Here is a 21,922-nt window from a genome sequence, read left to right on the forward strand (position 1 = left end):
ACAGGACTTTTTGTAAATTACCATATATGTAGAAAAAATTGCAATACTGCATTATTTACCGTGATCTTAAATCTAAATAAATAAGGTGTAATACATATGTGGCCCTTGAAATAAAATGAGTTTGGCACCCCTGTGTTAGTACATCTGCCTCACAGCAAGAAGGTCCTGGGTTCAAGCTCTAGAGTGGACACGCATGAGTCCTTTGTGTGGGTTTTCGCCAGCTTCCTCCCACAATCCAAAAACATGACTCTTAGGTTGACTTTAGTCACTAAATAACCAGTAGGAGTGAGTGGTTGTTTGCCCTGTAATGGATTGGTGCGCTGTTATGGGTTTCCTCAACATGGATAATTGATTCAATATTATCATTCTACTCTTAATATATGAAATCAGAGGTTTGGCCTCATCCAGTTATCTAGGGGGGTAAAAAAAAAAAAGTTTACTTCCTGAAACATTTTACATTATTCCATAAGTACTTCTAATGCTTAAAAACAAAACGGAAATTGCAGTGTTACAGGAAATATATCCTCATGCATATTTTTGCACCACTAACAGGTGTGAAGGAAACAGATGTGAATTCTTGCATGATTTCAGCACTTGCATTTGGTGCAGATACAGAAAAAACATGTATAACATTTTGGGACAATTTGAGATTTAAAAGCCATTTAGGATCCAATTAAATGTACACTAAATTGATTAAGTGCTGCATTTAAATATATAACTGGATGCATTTACAAACCACTTAAAACTTAATTCTGTTATTAACTTTGTATGCAAGTCACAGTATTTGTATCTAGTATCACAGATCATTTATTTTCACATTAGACCACTTCACCTTTAATTCAGAATTCACAAAAATCTAGAGCATTTTGTTAATAAATATTTACAAGGACACAATTAGTAGCCACCAGAGGACACTGGTGTAAATGATTACAAGCTCACTTGAAATGCCAGAATTTATTTTTATAACATCACTGCAGAGAAAACAGTTGGTCAGAACACTGCAATGAGGATCAACTTTTGGAATGGTCAGTTACATCAAGTGCTTTAGTATTCTTCTCCTTCCTCATCTTCCTCTCCCACACTATCAGCACCAACTTCTTCATAATCTTTCTCCAGGGCAGCCATGTCCTCTCTGGCCTCTGAGAACTCTCCCTCCTCCATTCCCTCTCCAACGTACCAGTGGACAAAGGCTCTTTTAGCGTACATGAGGTCAAACTTGTGGTCCAGCCTGGCCCAGGCCTCAGCAATGGCGGTGGTGTTGCTCAGCATGCACACGGCCCTCTGCACTTTGGCCAGGTCTCCTCCAGGAACCACAGTGGGAGGCTGATAGTTGATGCCCACCTTGAAGCCTGTGGGGCACCAGTCCACAAACTGGATGGAGCGTTTGGTCTTGATGGCTGCGATGGCAGAGTTGACGTCTTTTGGAACCACATCACCTCGATACAGCAGACAGCAGGCCATGTATTTACCATGGCGAGGGTCGCACTTCACCATCTGATTGGCTGGCTCGAAGCAGGCGTTGGTGATGTCTGCCACAGACAGTTGTTCATGGTAGGCTTTCTCAGCAGAGATTACTGGGGCATAGGTGGCCAGAGGGAAATGGATACGAGGGTAAGGCACCAAGTTGGTCTGAAACTCTGTTAGATCAACATTTAGAGCACCATCAAAGCGAAGAGAGGCCGTGATGGAAGACACGATCTGACCGATGAGCCTGTTCAGATTGGTGTAGGACGGTCTCTCAATGTCCAGGTTCCTGCGGCAGATGTCGTAGATGGCCTCGTTGTCCACCATGAAGGCACAGTCAGAGTGCTCCAAGGTGGTGTGAGTGGTCAAGATGGAGTTGTAAGGCTCAACTACAGCAGTGGAAACCTGGGGCGCTGGGTAGACGGCAAACTCCAGCTTGGACTTCTTACCATAGTCAACAGAGAGCCTCTCCATCAGCAAGGAGGTGAAACCAGAGCCTGTGCCTCCACCAAAGGAGTGGAAGATGAGAAATCCCTGCAGACCAGTGCACTGATCTGCCTGCAGAAAATAAAACCAGAGTTTTAAAGCTATAATTTTAAACCATTCACACACCTGTCAAAGTAAAACCAGCTCTCACCAGTTTACGAGTCCTGTCCAGGACCATATCAATGATCTCCTTCCCAATGGTGTAGTGCCCACGGGCATAGTTGTTAGCAGCATCTTCCTTTCCTGTGATCAGCTGCTCCGGATGAAACAGCTGACGGTACGTTCCTGTACGGACCTCATCTGGAAAAGTAGTAAATTAACATTTGTCAACTAGAAGTTTTCATTACAGTTCTCCCAAATTCATTAGGAAAAATACAATTAATATCCTAAGTGTCAAAAAAAACAGGGCCTGTACAAAATGTATAACAATTCATTTGTTGTTCTTTTAAAAATACTACTAGTATAATTTATCAGTGAAATAGTCCTAAACTTTAGGTTGGTTCTTTTGTTGTGCAATTCACAATGTAAATGGTGAAGAGACACTGCGCCCAGTAGTTAATGTATGGTACTGCAGCAAAAATGAAGCAGAAAGCAGCCACCAGCCTGATTTTATTATAAATTTACAACATTAAGTCACGTCGATCAAATTTTTGTAGTCATCAATTAAGTTTCTAATCATTTTCATGATTAGATAGGAGCAGTAATACATTTAAAAAGTTTTCTTAATATGAGAAACAATATCTGAAAAATTATCAGCACACTACACAGCGCTTTAGAAGATATATAGAGACCAATTCTGTTAAAACTGTATAGTATCATGAAAAAGTCCTTTGTATTAAAAAAGAAACCCAAAAAAGATAATTATTCTAAGATGGATGAACATTAAGAGAACTGACCGATTACAGTAGGCTCCAGGTCGACAAAAATGGCTCTGGGCACATGTTTTCCTGCTCCAGTCTCGCTAAAGAACGTGTTGAAGGAGTCGTCTCCACCACCACGAGTTTTGTCAGAGGGCATTTGTCCATCAGGCTGGATCCCATGTTCCAGGCAATACAATTCCCAGCAGGCATTGCCCATTTGGGTTCCAGCTTGGCCAACATGCATAGAAATACACTCGCGCTAAGAAAAAAGAAAAACAGGACAAAATTGTCACATTTCTCAGTTATGAAAGCTTCTTACTTTTAATTAGAAGTAAAAGCCTTAACGCTGATTACATTAAATGATCAATATGTACATCACACCTCATGTAAGGTCAAGGGGATTATAACAGGTCAGTATACCCATAGATGTACTTTTTTTAAAAGGTAAAATTATATTGATTCTTCATACAAAATTAATTTTAATAATTGTTGACTTTGTAGGTTTATCTGTAAGCCGTAGAACTATAACATGGTTCCTAAGTATTGTTTATTTTCATTGTAAATAACAGTTAATAGAATTTCTGGGACAATTACAAAGTAATTTGAACTCAATTACAATTCATTAACGATTACAACAGCAACATATCTTTTCAATGACGTCATAATTGTAATTAATCAATTACGCGTTTACAATTATAATGGCCCCCATAGCTGTTTTACTACAAACTCAGAACAGCTGCATAATATCTGCCATGTCATTCTTCCAGCATTTGTATTTTTTTTTTAAGTCTCATTTCAACCACAATTACTTAGTCTTCAAAAACTAACCGTCCGAGAACACCACGTGATTAGGACTTTAACCTTCTGTTTAAATAACACGTTACTCTCCTTCTAGACCACTTGTATATAAAACGACGGGTAAAGTCACAAAGCAGAACGGAGTTGTCTTTTAGATTATGTTCTTTGATAGCTATTTGTTCTTAATCTGCAAACCGTTAAGTGATTCAATCAAATTAAAACTATTAGACATATTCAAAGCCGTTTTTTTTCAATGTTTTTGTTCCATTTCGACGATTGTGGCCTTGTTATAAAATTCATCCACTCATTAGAAAAATTTAACGTAGGGTTGAGACGAAAAAACAAGATTTCAGCGGCTGCGTCATCAGTTAGGGAGCAGCTACTTACCATTTTGTTTGCTTGTCCTCCTACTGATGTTACGAAATCAAACACAAGGAAAGAATGAGGAGGGAGTGGGAGAGCCGGGGTTTATATAAGCCAGCATGTGGAGGGGGCGGAGTCGGTAAAAAGGAAGTAGCAGCTGCATAGCATGTGATGGAGGGAGGGGCAGTTCAAAATAAAAGAGTAATTTAAAATGTATTTATAGATTAATATTTACAATTGTTATCGTAATGTATCTGTTAATTATGGAAGCCCGTTCCCTCCACTAAAAAAAATAAAAGTCACTATAGAAAGTCATTCAGAAAACCGACTTAAAAAAAAAAAAAATTCGGAAAACGGATATAAAAAAAAAAATACTTCGGAAAACGGGTTAAAAAAAAAAAAAAAAAATTCAGAAAATGGATTTAAAAAAAAAATTCGGAAAACTGATTTTTTTTTTTTTTTAATGACTACAATGCTCCATCGTACGTTAGCCTTGGGCTGAATTTTTGTTTTTGCTTCGTTCAAAACGTTTTAGGAATTTTTAATGAAATAATACTTCTTATTTTTTTTTTTTTGCTCGTCATTTATCTTTTAATGAACTAATTTATAATTGACGCACGGTGGTGTAGTAATTAGCACACATTTGTCATACTTTCATATTACATTGCCCCATAATGATTTTTTCCCATTTTTTTAATATAGGTCCCACCCAAGGGTGCTGTATGATAATAGTGTAATATAAATGATACAATGCTGTAATATCTGACTATCTATAATTATTGTATTAGTCAGTACTATATTTTTATTACTGTAATATCTGAACCATCAAAATAATAAATAAAAATTAAAATACATTTGTTATTACACGTTTTCTTATTGAACAAAAAATATTTTAAAATCAATTAAATCTGACTGACTTATCTAAACAAACATGTTAAATTAGGCATTTTGTTGTATGTGTTGTAATGTCATATTTTACTTTAATGGGATGAATTCCAGATATTTTTTTATTATTTTATCACCTTTATAAAATCTAGGTCCCGAATACGAGAGTCAAGTTTAGAACGGATATAGTTGCATAAGAAAAGCTCTTATTTTGAAGAGTAAAGTAGAACCTATTAGTCTTTTTCCGTCACAGGGGGCGCTGTTTTCACAGCGCTACACATTACAGTTGTAACACTATTCGTCCGGACGGCATGTTTATACATTCGTCGTGCTTCTCAGTACCATGTAGATGTTTGTTCTGGTCTGTTTAATATTAATGGCAGTGGTCTGAGCTCCAGAATGCCACGCAGAAAGAAAACTGATCAAAGCCCGGCACGGCTTCCCCACGGGCCGCCGATGGAGTGGGGAAGCGTCGGCCACCACACGGACTTCCAACCGCCTCTAGCGCAGGGACATTCGGCAGTAACAGGCTGCAGCAACTCGGTATCCAGCTCCAGCTCGGAGGACGTGGTGAAAAGCATGCAGGAGATGTTCTCACACTTGGACCCAGAAGTTATTTACATCGTGCTCTCCGAGTGTGATTTCAAAGGTAGCTCAACACACTTGTCTGACCTGCAGTTTGTCCCCAGGGAGGTGTGCACGCGCGTGCTTGTGCGTGCGTGCGTGCGTGCCTTAAGTGTTTTACTCCATGATATGAGAGTCCCATGCTAACTACACGGCTACTATGTTGTTAATCTGGATTAAAGCTAATGCCACAGTTTGTTTTGGTAATCATGCTACACAGTCCTGCTCATGATTAGAGTCACACACAGTTGTCTCTTCAATATAGAGCCGGGCGATATGGACCAAACTCATATCTCGACGTTTTTTTTCTCAAAATGGCGATATACGGTATTAATCTCTATATGTTAAACTAGGGATAGGAACCTCTGGGTACCTCACGATACAATATTGGTCAGAAATCGATCTATGATAATATATGGCATAACAAGAAAAATAAAAAGATTAAGTGAAAAAATACAATTTTTATTTTATATCTCTGAAAGACAATAGATTGAAAAAGTGTCCTATGAACAGTGACATTATTTTAGTGCAACATTTTTGTAAAAAAGTGTCAACATACCAATGTAAACGAATAAGTATCTCCAATAGTGCTTTCTGTAAACAACAAATAGGGTCTTTCTTACCAGAGACACCATTCAAATACAATATTCCAGTAAACAATATATTGGTTCCTTCAACAAACAAGTGACAAAATTTCTGTCAAGATGTACCAGCACATTTCAGTGAAAAAGCAGAAAAGGTTTTGAAAATAAAAAAATTGATCCTTAGAGCGAGCATATCAATAATCGATCATGCGAAAAAATATAGCGAGATATCGCCGTATCGAGATATCGTCACACTCCTATGTTAAACAAGATAAAGTCTTAACAGACAGACAATTCAATTTGCTGATGCAAAATGCCCCACAGGCACATTTAATAACAAACAACTGCACAATATGTTGTCCCTCTAAGGGACAGCACGTGTGAGTGAGTTCTGTAGTGTGGCTTGTTTTATGAAAGGTCTGGGTTAGGATGCACTCTCAAATACATCTAATCGTGCTTTTCATGTACTGAAAAGTAAGAAAAGCAGTGACTTCTAAAACAAGTATTTTTTAATACCAAATAAGATATAAAAAATATAGGCCGTGCCTACTTATAAGGAAACGTATGAATAGACTGCCCGTTTATTAATACGGATCACCCCTCATTGGCCAGTTTAGGTTTTCTGCCTATTTTTGGACATATTTACCACAAACTAACAGTACTATGCTCAATAAAATGCTGTCATTTCTTGTAATATTAACCAACAAATTTAAGATTTGTTAGATAGAACTATTAAAAATGTTAAAGCGATTAAGTTAAAAACATTAATTTTCTAAAAGTTTTGTTTATAGTAAATTAATGAGTGGATGTTATTACAATCTTTGAACAAGAACTGTAAAAACCCTTTTTCTCTTTTCTATTATATCGACTGACATTAATGCCATATTTGTTTTTATACAAAGTAAAGAAACATTGTTTTGTCTTACTAATAAGAGTAAATATTTTTTATTTCTCATTTTTAAGTTTGTTTTTATTGAGGTAATACAAATGAACACAAGACTCAGTGCCTCCCTGTGTGTTTGTGTTTCAGTTGACATTGCGATGGACTCCCTGTTGGAGTTGTCTGTTGCTGCTGAAGGGGCTGCACTTGTCCATCCTCCAGTTTCCAGCTTTGAACAGACAGCTGCTGCCCTGCTTGGTCCATATTCTTTTTCTGAACCAAAACCAGACCCGGACCCCTCCAAACCTTCACTGAACCCATCCTCTTCACTCCCTGAAGACATCCTGTCAGAAGAGCTGGATCTGCTAATTGATCAAGAGTTGGAGACTTTCAATACACAGAAAGAACAGCACAACAGCAGCAAGTTATTATCTGAGGCATCCATTTCTTTCCCTCCACTACATGTTCCCCCTCAGCAAGCCCTCCCTGAGCTACTTCAGTCCAGCCTGGAGCTTGGACCACGAGGCCCTTTAGTAGAGGATTCAACTCCAGCAGGAAACTTGGTGCGTCAAATGCCTGCAAGCTCGTCCGTACTCAATGACCTTAGCACATGGGACACTAATGCTGAAAAGGGACAGCAGTCTCTTGTAGATTTCACGCACCTCATTACAGAAGCATCTGCTGACAAGCCGAACACGTCTTTTGACCTCGCAGCCTCGGGACGCTCGTCGGCTTTTCAGGTGTACAAAAAGCAAGAACCGTTGCAACTACAGTCAGAGCAGGCATGGAACTCACATCCAGATGCAGCTGGAAGAACGAGTTTAACCGGCAAAACTTTTCATCAGCAGCCCACAGGGTGCGTGTCATCTCCTTGGAATCAGGGGCTGCCTGTTTTTCCTTCTTATAACCCTGGACACTCGAAGCCAACCTTTATTTATCCAGTCGCTCAGACACCATGGCATGGCAATCCTGGACATTTGTCTCCCATGATAAATGCAAACCCTATTGGTCAAGCACCAATAAAACATCATGCCACTATTCCTAAGTCGTGGGCACTCACCACTGGGTCACATGTTCCTGTCCGCAACAACCGGCTGCACTTGGAGGGGAAGGTGCTCGTGCTGCTACGAGGTCCTCCTGGATCTGGAAAGTCAACTTTGGCAAGGTAAGGAACTCTTATTGCTTATTAAATGTTCAGACCAGATTACAGCAAAAGTCAGTTATTTTTATTCATTAGCAGTTATTTTCAGTTTTAAAACATTGACTAAAAGCTCACAAGGACAATGATTATCTCCCAACGTGATAGTTTAACGATGGATCACAGAAAAATCAAATGGCCTAATTGACAAAAACAAGCATCTATACTTTACATTCCCCAGAACTCCCCTAAAAATGTGATAATTATAGTGGTCATGCATTTTATCTTTTTCTGTTGTCAATAATGTCACATCTTTCTCGTCCCTGTAGAGCCTTGTTGGAGTGCAACCCTGGCGGGGTTATACTGAGCACTGATGATTATTTTATTCACAACAGACGATACTATTATAATCCTGCTCTTCTGGGGGAGGCCCATCACTGGAACCAAAAACGAGGTAGATAATGCAATGTGTTTGTTTTGATGTTTATTTTAGCAGTGAATGAAATTGCAATCATGATCGTTTAAGAAAAAAATGTTTGTACCCTGTTTGACCCATGTACGGTGCATTTACACTGCATTTTACTGGCACGGCTCTGCTCTGCTTACAGTACCTGCTTGTCCTCCATTTTGTCTCGCCCCAACAGATGTTTTATATTGTTGTTTGGGTCACGTATAGGGACCAGTGTCACCAGGACCATCCTCAAGTGAAAAACAAAATCGGTACCTGATAGTACAACGAATGTTGAGTCGAGTAGAGCCGCCCCTGTAGCGCATAGTGGAAATACTCCACTGTTGATCATCCTGTGTTTTTTTTAATCCAACAGCCATGGATGCCTTTATTAGGGGCGCTAACCCCATAATCATCGACAATACCAACATGCAAGGCTGGGAGATGAAACCTTATGTCATTCAGGTCAGTAAACTTGAAAACATGAGACTTTTAAAGTTTTCTTAAACTGAATGGTGAGAGTATTTTAATGTAGTACGGTAATTTGTTCTGGGCCTTTTTTTATTTTTAAACATGACATTTGTACCTAAATAGTTTTTTGCTTGAATGCATTTTTTTATTCAAACCCTAGCAACTTACAAATTAATGTGTCAAGAGCCAATAACTCTCTCAGCGACTGTTGATTTCCGACTAAAAATTACATCTGTAGAAGACATGATTTGAAAAGAGATTATATTAGTTAATATGAATAATTATTAGTGATGATAATTATTCATATTAGATTAAAATATTTTTCATTTTGATATTGTTTTTTTTTACTGTAACTTTAAACATCAGCTGTTTATAAGCATGTTTCAGGTTTCATTTGACTTAAAAATGATCTTTTCCAGGCACTACAACACAGATACAAGGTGTTATTCAGAGAGCCGGACACTTGGTGGAAGAATAAGCCTAGAGAGCTTGCAAGGTGGGACATTTTTTTTCATTTTCATATAAAGTGCTCCCAGTTTTCATATTTTTTTCCAAACTGTGTATCTGTGTGTGTGCCTATGCAGACGGACTACGCATGCTGTACAACTGGAAAAGATTCGTCACATGCTTGATCACTATGAGCGCTTTGTCACAGTTCAGACTATCATGGGCTCACACATGCCAGAATGGAAAAATCCGCTCCTACATGAGACCTCCGGTCCACCGTGAGTTTTAATCAAAATCTTTTCCATCCTGGTTCTCCACTTTATCAAAATAAATTAATTTAAAAAAAATAATGACTTTAAGAAGGATTAGCTGATACATTTTCTTGATGTTTAGATCTGTAAGTAAGTGGTGGGACTCCTATGAGTACTGTATCATCTCTGTGTATGATAGCTGTAGACCAGGGGGGTCAAACTTCAGTCCTCGAGGGCCGGATTCCTGAGACTTTTAGATGTGTCCCTACTCAAACACTCCTTGTGGAGACCAATGTGTTGTGATCAAGCTCTGCAGAAGCATGATGACGAGCCATTCATTTGATTCAGGTGTGTTGGAGCAGGAACACATCTAAAAGTCTGAGGATTCCGGCCCTCGAGGACTGGAGTTCGACACCCGTGCTGTCAACCTTAGCGAGCATTTCCCGCCTATTTTTACGGTTGTGCAATTGATTAATAAATGGTCTCTTTATACAAAAATAAATAAACACACTCAGACACAATCTGGTTTATATAGCCTAAAAGTAATAAAGATGTAGTACTCATAACAAAAAAAAAATGTTTTAATGTTTATTCTGATTTTTCTCGCAAATAGAACATCATCTGTACATAAATTAAAAATAAAGAGGATTTTATGATGATTTAAATTTTTTCTATGACAATATGGAGTTGTCATAGAGACAAAGATGCATTTTGAGATTGTACAGTCATTGGTACTTTCATTCGATATAGTGTTTACAGTTTTTTCTCTTCTTTTTAGGACTTACTCGTCTGATACAACCTGTCCCGACCTTGTAGGTCAGAAATCTAATCTAAACCAATCCAAGAAATCCCATCCTCAAATGTTTTCCTCCCTCCCTGATGTATCATCTATTGGACGCTCTGGGCAAGATGGTACCAAAAAATCCACGGAGTCGCTTAATTTCCAAGACAGTGGAGGACTGTTTGATGATGCTGATGGTTCTGAGAGAGGTGACCTTGAGTTCAACTATTTGAGCTCTGAGCCAGACTCTCATATAGATTTGGATAGCTCGATTGGAGACAAGAGGATGCCAGATTGTATTGTGGAATCAGTGATAAATGAAGATCAGTTTCAGGATGATACTCCTGTGGCCTTTTCGGAGTCCATTAAACAAAGAACAAAGCGAGAAAGGTCGGGCAGGGGGTCTGGTTTTCAGAGAGACGACCATACAGAAGTGATTAAAGATACCAACCAGTCGGAGAGTAAGACAGAGGGAAAAGACCCTACAGGTGAAGAAGAGACTGGAGATGTTGGCTTGAAAACATACAAAATTGAAAAGGAGTCATTTGAGCAGTTACATTTTGAGGGGGATTGGCCCTCTGAAGGTCCTCTCCAGCAACGAAAGTTGAAGAAAAGGGAGATTGAAAAGGCAGTATGTGGAGAGGAAAATGAAATCAAATCTCAAAATGTTGATGACAGTGAGACATCTGTGGAACCAGGGGGAGGCCCAAATTTTAAGGAGTTTCAAAAGCTTCTTGATCTTATCCAGCCAGTTGCAGATCATACTGATGCTTCTGCTTCACCCTCCCTTTCACCAAGTTCTGGAGAACAGTTAGAGCTTGCTGTTGTGGTAGAGAGCATTTCTGAAGAATCAAACACAAATCAAAACACAAAAAAGCTCCATGGTAAAACGGGAGAATTACCAGACTGTGTGTTGGATTGGAATGCTTCCAGAGAGTCAGAGTCTCATTGTGAGGAAGAACCTGGAGCTAAAAGTGAAGAGTGTAGTTCCATTGGAATAATTACCTCCATGGCTGCTAAAATGTGCAAGGAGGGAGTAGGAGAACACAGCTATGACAGTGCTGGTAGTCTTGATGGAGATACTGACAGGAAGAATCGAACAGAGGACAATGACAGCCTCCTCAGTGAGACCTGTCTGAGCCCTGGAGAAAGTGATGGAACCATGGTGGGCAGTCATGACAGAAAGCAACAACGTAGGTCAGGAAAGCACTGCAAGCTAGCACTTACTTTCACTCAGAACTGCTCCAATTCTTCACTAATGTCTCAGGATTCTCCCGAAACTACACCTCAGAACTTAGAGAGCAGTAAAAACAGTGCCAGCTCCATCATCACTCCAAATTTTGATTCATACTCTAGTCCACTTCCCCAACAGAGTCTGGCAACAGACACTAAATTGGAAGCAGATGTGCAGTCGCAAGCTCCTCATCTTCCTTTGGAAAAAAGTAGTTTTACTCAAACGGAATCTCAAGACTTTGCTTTTCTTTGGCGACTCAACTCCAGAGAATCCTCTGATTATGCAGCCATCACTACATACAGCCATCACAGTGATATCACAGTGTTGTCAAGTGACCCTTCTCGCTTTATACCAGACATCTCCTCTGCATTATCTGCTGCAGTGGCAGTTCAACCTTCTGAACAGGGAGTGGTGCCATACCGTGTAGTGCATGAGAAAGGCACACATGTGGAGGAAAAGGACTTTGGGGGAACTAATGACCGCCTGGAAAGCCTGCGCATTCTTAGTCGTCACTTTAGGCTAGTGAGCTTTGATATATTAGAGGATCTGTATGAAAAGTGTCACCAGGATCTGGAGTGGACCACAAACCTGCTGCTGGACTCTGGAGAGAGGTTCTTTCGTGGTGAAAATGATGCAGCTGAAGAAGTTTCCCAAAGTCTATCCAAAGAATTTGGAGCTTTAGACATAAACCTTTTATGCTCTGACGCATTTAAAGACTATCAGCAAGAAGGCTTCCCAACCAGTGAGCCAACTAAAGATGAAACTCAGCGGCCAACATGTGAGACTGCTAGTGAGCCAGAAGACACCATGTTTAATGTTGACATAATAAGGTCTGCTGGTGGAGCTGCTGAAGACCAAAGTCAACAGCATCCCAACACCCGATTTGAAGAACTTTCTCCTGAAACTAACACAATGACAAAAGGACTGATAAGTGACATCACAGAATGCAAAGTGATGCTGGAGCTTGATCCTGAAGCCCCAGCTTGGGGTGAAAACTTTGACATCAAGGCTATTATCAAAGATTCAGGGGTTGAGATGGAGGATGACACTGCCAGCATGGATGAAGTTAACAGAGTGCTCCAGGCAGAGCTAGAAACAATGGAGAGAGAGGAAAATCAAAGGAAAGCCGCAAGTCATAGCAAAAACCTGGATATTCAGAGTGTGGAGCTAAATCTGCCCACTGAGCTTGCTCTACAGCTAACCGAACTGTTCGGTCCTGTAGGAGTGGACCCAGGTAATCAACACTCAGTTTTAACAGTTAACAGGTGCCATAAACTGGTTGATTTGAACTAACCTGTTTACATGAGCTGGGCCTTTGTTTTTTCTCTCTGCATGATTAAAATTCAGGTTGTCAACTGCTGGCTCTCATTGAGGAGTTATTTTGACTTATTCTGTGAACAACACAAAATGAAACATCCGAAGGGATTTGTATGTTCTACATTCTGCAAAAACCCCCAAAGAATGATGCAATAACTGTGAACAAGAATAATAAAAAAAAGTTTGAAATGTCTAAACTGTGTTAGAGCTTTTACAAAGAACTAAAGCAAGAAGTCAGTGGACAGCAGTAAAATCTCAGTTTTTAAATAATTGCAGAACAGAATATAGACTCATCACACCCCATCTGTAATTAAAATGTAAAACATGGCTAGCCTGCAGGCAGAGGAGTGAAGGTAAATGTGGAAATGCACATGCCACAAAGTCATAGATTTTCAAATTCAGGTACATGATTGTTAAACAATGTCTTTTTCTGTTCTTTAGCGTTACTGATTTGCTATTGGTGCCAACATTTTTACTTAAGCTTAGTGTATTTTTTTTGCATCAGTAGAAAGGGCTAAATAATTTTTTTGAACTATGTATTTGAGGCTGTTTTGAGGGCAAAACTCCCCTCGTAATGTTTACTCAATGCTGGAACCTATACAAATTTAAAGAAATTATTTTTTAAGTGACATTCTAATTGATTAAAATTGAAGAAGAAAAAGATGTGCTTTACAGTATATGTCTATATGATTTGGTTTAAACACATAATTGATACACTGAGATTTTTGGACCCATTTCATTTGACAGTTTGGATTACAAGCTCCCCTACCACACCTCAGCAGTAAAAGAACCCCTGAATTAAATCAATTTCTCATGAACACTGAGTCAGAATGTAGATACATGACTGCAAGGAAAATGTCTAACTCTCATCTATTATATGAACTAATACCAGGAAGTTCATTTTTTTTTTTTGAGAGAGAGAGAGAGAGAGAGACATGAAAGCCATCAGAAAATGCTTTGATGTTTTCCTTATGAGAAAACTCGTAGGGACACATCAAGGCATATCACCTCTGAGGAAGACATGCAGTTGACAGTCGAAACATGTTCGGAGATAAAATTCCCTGAATAAACAAAAACCGTAACACATATCAGATGAACTGATTTAATTTTTGTCCGTGAATGTCAAAGTTATCATGAGCTTTCTTTTGACATTCAGGTACGTGCTCCTGTGAGGACTACGTGGTGCTGATGAACCTGAACTTTGCTAAATTGCTTCACCAAAAGTGGAAGGACAGCATCCAGGTGAGTCCAAAGTTATATACTTTTTGTCATAATTCACTGTGTCATTCTGATACAGTTTATTTTTCATTTACTCTCACTCGTGTCTTACAGGAAAGACAAAAGCAGACCAATCTGTCCTTTCATTTGCTGCAGGAGAGTAAGTCCGAGCAAACACACACACACACACTCGCTTAGTGTTTTACAATATGTGATTGAATAGTTTACAGCAGGATCTGTGGTAGAAAGGTGGAAAGGGTAACACCTCTTGGTCCTAATTTGACATATCAGATGCCACCAAAGTGATGGATGGATGTGGAAATGTGACATTTTATGGCAAATATATGACAAATAATAGGACTATACCTGATGAACAAACTGAAGTCTATGAACCCTCAGTAAACCAATTTAAACCAAGGTTAAATTTGCTGATAGTTTCAACCATACTTTCAACTCAGAATAAATGCAAACAAAGGCATAATGACCAAAATATTAAGGTAATTGCATTTATTATATATATATTGAAATTAGTTGAAAATATTTGAATTATTCACAACTATTTTCATCTAATTTATCAGTGGCTAATTTTGAGGTGGGAGCAAGTTTCTTTGAAGGGGTGGTGGTTGATGGTAAATAAGCCTAATCCGAAGTCATCACTGTGCGGGAAATTGAATGAATGAATACCTCTTCCTCTTATATTATTAGAAGTAATAATTCCAGTTGACTAAATTCTCGATAGCATTAGTGGACAAATTTACAAAGAACTGCAACAAAAATATTTGATGACAAAATAAAATAAGAGTACATCTATATACACGTTTTGGCAATAGACTGAAACTAAATCTGGACGCCACTTGAGATATGAGACCGTGTGTCATCCACCATCACATAAACACGTTAAAATCATCATCCACACTTATTTTTTTCTTTCCGCCTTTTGATGAACTCCGACTTATTCGTTAAGGCTCAGCTAAACTTGGACAGTGGGGACAACCACAGTTTGGAAACTTCACGAAGAACACAGATGGCTGCACACTGGCAGATATCCAGCCAGGGGCCCAGAGTCAGATGCCATTCATGGACCACTGGAACGTGTCCCGTCCTCATGTCTCTCTCAGAGATATAATTAAAGAAGAGCAGGCTCTGCACCAAACTATTGAAAGGGTAACAGCACTACATGAAACTGTAAATTACCTGTGTCAGGTTAAGCTTGTCGTTCTGGATCTTCTGACATCTGTCTAGTTGTCTTTCGTAGACAAGGCAAAGTCGTGCAGACCTCGACCGGCGGGATGGAGCAACTTTGCTGAAGGAAAACCAGCTCTTTTCTCTCTTCCCGAACATTGACAAGCATTTTCTACGGGACATCTTGCGTGACCACAAGTAAGGAAGCAACGCTGCGACTGTTTAAGCTATTGTCACTAGTTGGCTGTAATATAAAGACATTTATGGTTTCTGAAGCACAGGTAAAACTCAGTTTTTGTGATCTCGTGTGGGTTTGTAGTTACAACCTTACCAAAACAGAGCATTTTCTGCACTCTCTGCTGAGCGAGGAGCCTGTGAAGACGGTAGTTGCACCAGAAGCACCTCGGCCTGAACATCACAGAGGATCCAGCAAAGAGAGGAAAAAGGTATCAAAAGACACAAGCATGAGGGATGTTCCCAAAGTGGGGTACACAAAAATGTTTTTTTTTTTAAAGTGTGGCAACATTGGAAACTAGAATATAAATATACCAGCAGGCAGGAGCTACGATGCATTGCCACAAACTACACATTGGCCTCTGTATGACTATCGTCTAGCGGTGAAAAACAATCTAATCAAAAAAGTGCAAACATTGCTTTGCGTAGCCAAACATGCTTGATGCATTTTGCTACCATGTATAAGGATGAAAACAAAGTATAGAAAAAGAGAACAACTTAGGACTTGCATTACTGCATATGGTCAATCAACACATTTTTGGTCGATTTTTTTTTTTCCCTAAATAAAAGAAATTGTTTCTCACTGAAAATGCCAGTCGGCTAATTAATTAAATAAATCTAGTGATAATTCTGAATAATATGTTTTCCTGTGTGCTTACAGATGCTTTATCCTTTTTAATCATACTAGTACAGTGCCCGTCAAAGTATGCATTCATGTGGGAGCATAAGGAGTATATTTGCGGGTGCAAAATGTGGGTGTAATTTTCCTGGTTTAATTCTATGGGACATGCACATGACTTCATCATCACTTTTATATTATTTTGTTGGGTGTATTTTTCTGTAACATATGTTTTTTGGAGTCATGTGTATTTGTGTATCTTTTTGTTGTGTTTTTGTGCATAAATGTTTGCTGTTTTTTTTAATTTTACATTTTTTTGTAATGTATGTTTTTTGGAGTCGTGTATTTTTGTATAATTGTTGTTTTTGTTGCTATTGAAGTGTAATTCAGGAGTCATTTTTTGTATAAATATTCAGTTTTGTGTATTTTGAGCCATTTTCATAATGTAATGTATGTTTTTTTAAGTCTAGTACAGTGCCCGTCGGAAGTATGTATTCATATAGTCAGATGCCATTCATGGACCACTGGGCGCTTAAGTAGAGTTGTCAATTATGAGCATAATAATAACATACTCTGTAGCATTATAAAGGGGTATATTTGCAGGTGCACAGTAAAATAGCGTATGCAATTTTCCTGGTTTAATACTATGAGACATGCGCATGATGAATGTGTTGGGTTTTTTTTTTAATTCATTTTTATATTTTTTTCGTTTGGTGTATTTTTCTGTAATATATGTTTTTTTGGAGTCATTGTGTGTGTTTTTGGAGCCTTTTATATATTTTTGAGCATTTCTGTTGTTTTGTGTACTTCCTGTATAAATATTGTTTAGTTTTTTGTTTGGTGTGTGGTCCGTTATACACTCACATACCTGCACGCATGTCACGTAGACGGTGATCGATAGTGAAGCGCACCTGATCGATGTGTGTGTGTGAGAGACTCTCTACCTGGACTCTAATCTCCTCCGTTGGTTCTCACACATACGCCGCGAAGAAATGTGCAGCTTTCAACACAGCAGCCATTGCCGTCAAAAACTTCCGGGTGAGGTCTGTCCGGTCTCAATAGCGTACGATCATCAAACTAACATGAAAATAAAGGTTTTGAAACATTATCACCAATACGGAACAGTAAAAAGTATGTTTCCTCAAAAGAGAAGTCCGCGGGAGCGCACTACCACGCTACGGACGTGTGTCGTGACACAGACTGTAACCAGACTAAATGGTGGTTTGTTATACAACTTCCGGGTGAGGTCCGTCCGGTCTAAATAGCGTTAGGTAAAACTAACATGAAAATAAACGTTTCGAAACGTCATCACCAATTAAGGAATAGTAAAAAAAAAAAAAAAAAGCTATGTTTCCTAAAGAGAAGTCCACAGAAGCTCTGGCACACACCGGAAATGACCTGTGCTGTGAAATAGATATAGATGGTGCTCTAGCGCCCCCTCACACCCTGAGGTCAAAAGTTGAATAGGTTTCATTTCGGGGGCCGTCCAGAAGTGAAATAAAATTAAAATAAACATTTTGAAATGACCAAATTACTCCAAAATAACATATACACACACTCGGGGTATTTGGAACCCGTCGACCGAGTATCAGGTCGAACTGGCACCGCGTCGGGGAGATATTTGCTCCACACACACACACACACACACTCACAGACCTCCCTTGAATTATAGTATAGATATTATTCCTCAACAGGATAGGTAAAATTCAGAGACAAATTTAACTGTATGAATACAGTGTGTGCAGGAGAAGGGGGTACAAGGCCTCAGGTTAAATGTCTGAAGGGGTACGGGACTGTGAAAAGTTTGGGAACCACTGATCTAATATACACATCATTTTTCTCATTAAATATATTTCTAAAGGTGTTAATGATGTGAAATTTTCACCATATGTTTGTAACGACCCATATAATCCACGCATCCAAAGAAATCTACTATAGATGTCCATACATGAAATTATAAAAGTTGTAGTATTTCTTAATGACAGGTAGAGGTCAGCACTCACTTGTCAAAATGGATTTAGGATGGTGCATCATTTTTTTTTTTCCAGGATTATAAATATTATTCATTGTTATTAAAATCTGTAGTTATCTGTACCACTCAATTTCTCCAACATTCCAGACGCAGAAGCTGGTGGAATCAGTTGTCGCAAACTATCAGGACACTGAGGACCCAGAATACGAGGACTTCAGGGCAGAGGCTTCTCTGCAGAGGAAACGGCAGCTGGAGAGTTTTTCTAAGGCAGCAGAAGCTCACAGGCAAGGGCGCAAAGAAGTGGCCTCCTTCTATGCACAACAGGTGAGAGGGGATACAGTAACACTGCTACTTTAGGTTTTTATTACACCTCCAGGCCAACTCCAAGGTATACCGTACCAACTTTTTTTATTACTCGTTTCCTTTTGGGAAGGAACCACAGTTACAGTGATGGACACTGACAAAATCATGGTTAAACCTTGCATTTTTTGCATTTATTAAAAAACTACAACACAGATTGCTATTATAATGTGGAAATTAGGAGTTTACTACATAGAAATCCAGGAAGACAGATATTCTTTAAGGCACTCTATACAATGGATTGACTGAGCAAGCTCAATGAGTTGAAGCACCATTTAACGTTTACATTATGTTCTCTATTTGTACTAGAACTTCTATTGTTGAAAATCATTGGAGTATGTTAAAGGCAGAAACCTGTCGGAGATTATTTAAACTATCTTTGCTAGAATTAGCATTTAGAAGATGGTACACTGCACTAAAGGTCCTCAAATCTGTCAAAGAAAATGTGGCATTATCATTAATGAAAGATTACCAGTGTGAGCATCTGATCTGAATGAATATTCAGGGACACCTGCATGGCCAGCGGGTGCGAGAGGCCAACCATCGAGCTGCAGCTCAGATATTTGAGAGAGTCAACTCATCACTTCTACCCAATAACGTGCTGGACCTGCACGGGCTGCATGTGGACGAGGCCGTGCAGCATCTGGCCAAGGTCCTAGAGGACAAAGCTGCAGGTGAGCAACTAGGGGTGTTGAAAAAAATTGATTTGGCGATTTATTGCGATATTACGTCGCACGATTCTCGGATCGATTCAAAATGCATCCATATTGATCTTTTTTTAACCTTTATTTAACCAGGAAAGTCTTTTCCACTGCATGACAAAGTGCACTGAAACCTGGGCATGTTGACCAGCTTGTGTTTTTTCAATAAAACCTAAAAAGAAAGTATTAACTTTCTGTATTTATTTGTTGTTCTAGGCATATATATCTCAGTTAAGTTGCACTAAAGTCAAAGTTGGTTTAAAAGCCACAGGCAGATTGTATGTTAATTTTTTATTTTAAGTTGTTGGCACATGGCATGTTAAAGCCAATGATAATGTTCTCATGAAGGTGTACACATTTAGAGATGAGTTGTTTCTTAAGTCATATATAAAAAACAAAATTGCAATAATCGCCTTATACTTTAATATTGGGATAAATTGTATCGTATCTCTGTGTCTTATAATCATTTGTTGTTAATTAGTTTTTCACTTGTAACATAAAGAAATCTAAAAACCATTGCATCATATAAACATTTATTTTTGAAAACGTAATATGAACACATTTCTAATATTCTACGTTTTCTCTTTTTTGGGGTGTTTTTCCTTCAAAATACATGGATATATATCCACCCTCATTATCGTGGAATACATGGCATGAAATTGGTGGTTTTTTCAGCCAAATGTTGTTCGGAAATAATCTTCTTTGTACCTTTTATTTGGAAAAACTGAAACTAGGTTGCTTTACAATCAGGTAGGACAACAGTTTGTGGCTTATGTATACATGTTGTGACCACTCAGGTGCTTCTACTTCTTTCGTTGTTTGTACAGATTGATCTTCTTCACCGCTCTCTCTCTCTCTCTCTCTTTCTCTCTCTCTCTCTCTCTCTCTGAGCAGATTGTGAGCGGGGTCTGTGTCAACCACAGCTCTCTATCATCACAGGAAGAGGGAACCACAGCCAGGGGGGCGTGGCCCGCATCCGTCCTGCCGTCATAGACTACCTCACCAACAAACACCACAGGTTTGTATAGAAACACACACACACTCACACACACAGATGTGTTCATGGAGCTTTTCTCTCGTCTCTGCCTCTCTCAGGTTCACTGAACCAAACCCAGGCCTCGTGTTGGTTTATTTGAAGTGAAAAGCAATCGTTTATTTGATGCAAACTGAAGCTGGTGTGGAAGACGTCTCCTGTTCTTACACGCACTCCAGTCAAGTGGCTGTACTGTATTCAATTGACAAACATGTCATTTCCTGCATCTCTAATGCGGGGCAGTGTTTGTGCATTTTAAAAGATTTTATGATGTACGTTTTTTCTAAATCCTTTTAAGATTAAGAGATTTTCAGATTTTTCATTGTTATCTAATCAGATTTTTGCAACAAAAATAATGTCATTTTATGTCTAGAATTGGACTTTGGATTGTTATGGGATGCTTGCTGAATCATCACAAGGACATGTTTAAAGACCAAGCTGTTGTTTTGCACCAATGTAGCTGTAAGATGGAACTCGAATGATCAAATCTTGATGATTAGGGTGACCAAAAATTCACCATGACTTCTGAAGCCATCCATTCCTGTTTTAGCAACAGCATCTGCATCATGCAACGCTGCGTTAGCTTTAGCAATAATTAGGTGCTGATTTTTACACTCAGGTAATAAATTTAACAAAAAGCTTTTCTTACATTTTCAGGCCAGTGGGTTGGGTTTTTTTTTTTTTTTTTTAACTCTTTGATACACAGTGCCAAATTTTTATGGTAGATCGTTTCTAATGTTGCCGAAATACTTTTAGTGATTTAAAATATTTTTATTTCTCTACCTCTGTAAGTATTTTATAAAACTGACAGATTTTTACAAAGTGTATATAATGCTTGCTTATGCAGTACATATTGGTTTTTATGTGCTCCCTTTTCAAAAGTTAAGAATAAAAATTCTATTTGTTCACAAGCTGGTTCACTGGTTATTTACACATGCACAAAGACTGATGTTCATATTGCCAGTTAAGAGACTCCATGAACTTTCCATACATGTTTTCATTACAACCTAACCTCGGAAGGTTGTCAACTTAAAATTTTCTGGCTTAAAAACAGTATTTTTTTATTGCCTACCGTAATTACCGAATAAATGGGTTTTCAGCAGACAAAACTAACATGGTGTGAAAGGTTTGGGATATTTAGCGATTAGAAAACGTGTGAAAAAATGTTTTAAAAGGGAGAAAATGAGACCATGACCCGTGTTTCAAACCAGTGCTTCTTTTCATGCTGACAAAGGTATTCTATACAGTATAAACAGCAAACGTATATTACAAATGCACAAAAAAAAGTCACAAATCTTTATCACTACAGTGATTCTAAATGGAAAACTGAGCTTTGAAATCATTTTATACCAGGACAAAAAATGTATAGTTTCCACTGATGGATTACAATATTTCTCATTGTTAATGTGAAACGGTGCAAACGGTTTGCTTCATGATATGTAATGTTGAGTGACTTTGACCTTGTGTAGTCATACACTTTTTAAATTGTGTTGTTTTTAATATATAGAGTTTGCTTGAAATTAGATGCTAAAAGAAAAAACATGTGAGCAAGTGTGAGGAATATAGAGTGTC

At 38.6% G+C, this 21,922-nt stretch overlaps 2 protein-coding genes across 3 annotated transcripts; one reads left to right on the top strand and one right to left on the bottom strand.

Annotated features, from left to right (window-relative positions):
* Positions 1–939: 939 nt before the first annotated feature.
* Positions 940–4,112, bottom strand: LOC114462323 (tubulin alpha chain-like). The gene is made up of 4 exons (XM_028445083.1): positions 3,996–4,112; positions 2,847–3,069; positions 2,102–2,250; positions 940–2,022 (listed from the first exon to the last, which is right to left on the bottom strand). Exons 1-4 carry the CDS (start codon positions 3,996–3,998, stop codon positions 1,045–1,047), a joined length of 1,353 nt encoding a protein of 450 aa, XP_028300884.1. The 5' UTR covers positions 3,999–4,112; the 3' UTR covers positions 940–1,044.
* A 1,009-nt stretch (positions 4,113–5,121) lies between these two features.
* n4bp2 (NEDD4 binding protein 2) lies at positions 5,122–21,086 on the top strand. Of its 2 annotated transcripts, XM_028445039.1 has the most exons (16): positions 5,122–5,505; positions 7,095–8,109; positions 8,412–8,536; positions 8,907–8,995; positions 9,421–9,497; positions 9,586–9,726; positions 10,478–12,948; positions 14,188–14,273; positions 14,364–14,409; positions 15,214–15,413; positions 15,505–15,629; positions 15,751–15,877; positions 18,404–18,580; positions 19,122–19,290; positions 20,212–20,335; positions 20,413–21,086. In XM_028445039.1, the coding sequence occupies exons 1-16, from the start codon at positions 5,256–5,258 to the stop codon at positions 20,456–20,458; spliced, it is 5,268 nt and encodes a 1,755-aa protein (XP_028300840.1). In that variant the 5' UTR covers positions 5,122–5,255; the 3' UTR covers positions 20,459–21,086. The 2 variants fall into 2 exon arrangements, with proteins under 2 accessions (XP_028300840.1, XP_028300848.1); XM_028445047.1 differs by lacking the exons at positions 18,404–18,580; positions 19,122–19,290; positions 20,212–20,335; positions 20,413–21,086 and having other exon boundaries at positions 15,492–15,629.
* Positions 21,087–21,922: the final 836 nt, after the last annotated feature.

The sequence above is a fragment of the Gouania willdenowi genome, chromosome 1, assembly GCF_900634775.1.
Source record: "Gouania willdenowi chromosome 1, fGouWil2.1, whole genome shotgun sequence".
Taxonomy (NCBI): domain Eukaryota; kingdom Metazoa; phylum Chordata; class Actinopteri; order Blenniiformes; family Gobiesocidae; genus Gouania; species Gouania willdenowi.

Bases quoted from the DNA above. Each gene is read 5' to 3' on its own strand.
- LOC114462323 (XM_028445083.1), bottom strand. The intron at 2,251-2,846 runs GTCAGTTCTCTT...CTACTTTTCCAG, and splicing joins CCTGGAGCCTACTGTAATCG to ATGAGGTCCGTACAGGAACG. The intron at 2,023-2,101 runs GTGAGAGCTGGT...TATTTTCTGCAG, and splicing joins TGGACAGGACTCGTAAACTG to GCAGATCAGTGCACTGGTCT.
- n4bp2 (XM_028445039.1), top strand. From the start codon at position 5,256: ATGCCACGCAGAAAGAAAACTGATCAAAGCCCGGCACGGCTTCCCCAC. The intron at 8,996-9,420 runs GTCAGTAAACTT...GATCTTTTCCAG, and splicing joins TGAAACCTTATGTCATTCAG to GCACTACAACACAGATACAA. The intron at 18,581-19,121 runs GTGAGAGGGGAT...ATGAATATTCAG, and splicing joins CCTCCTTCTATGCACAACAG to GGACACCTGCATGGCCAGCG.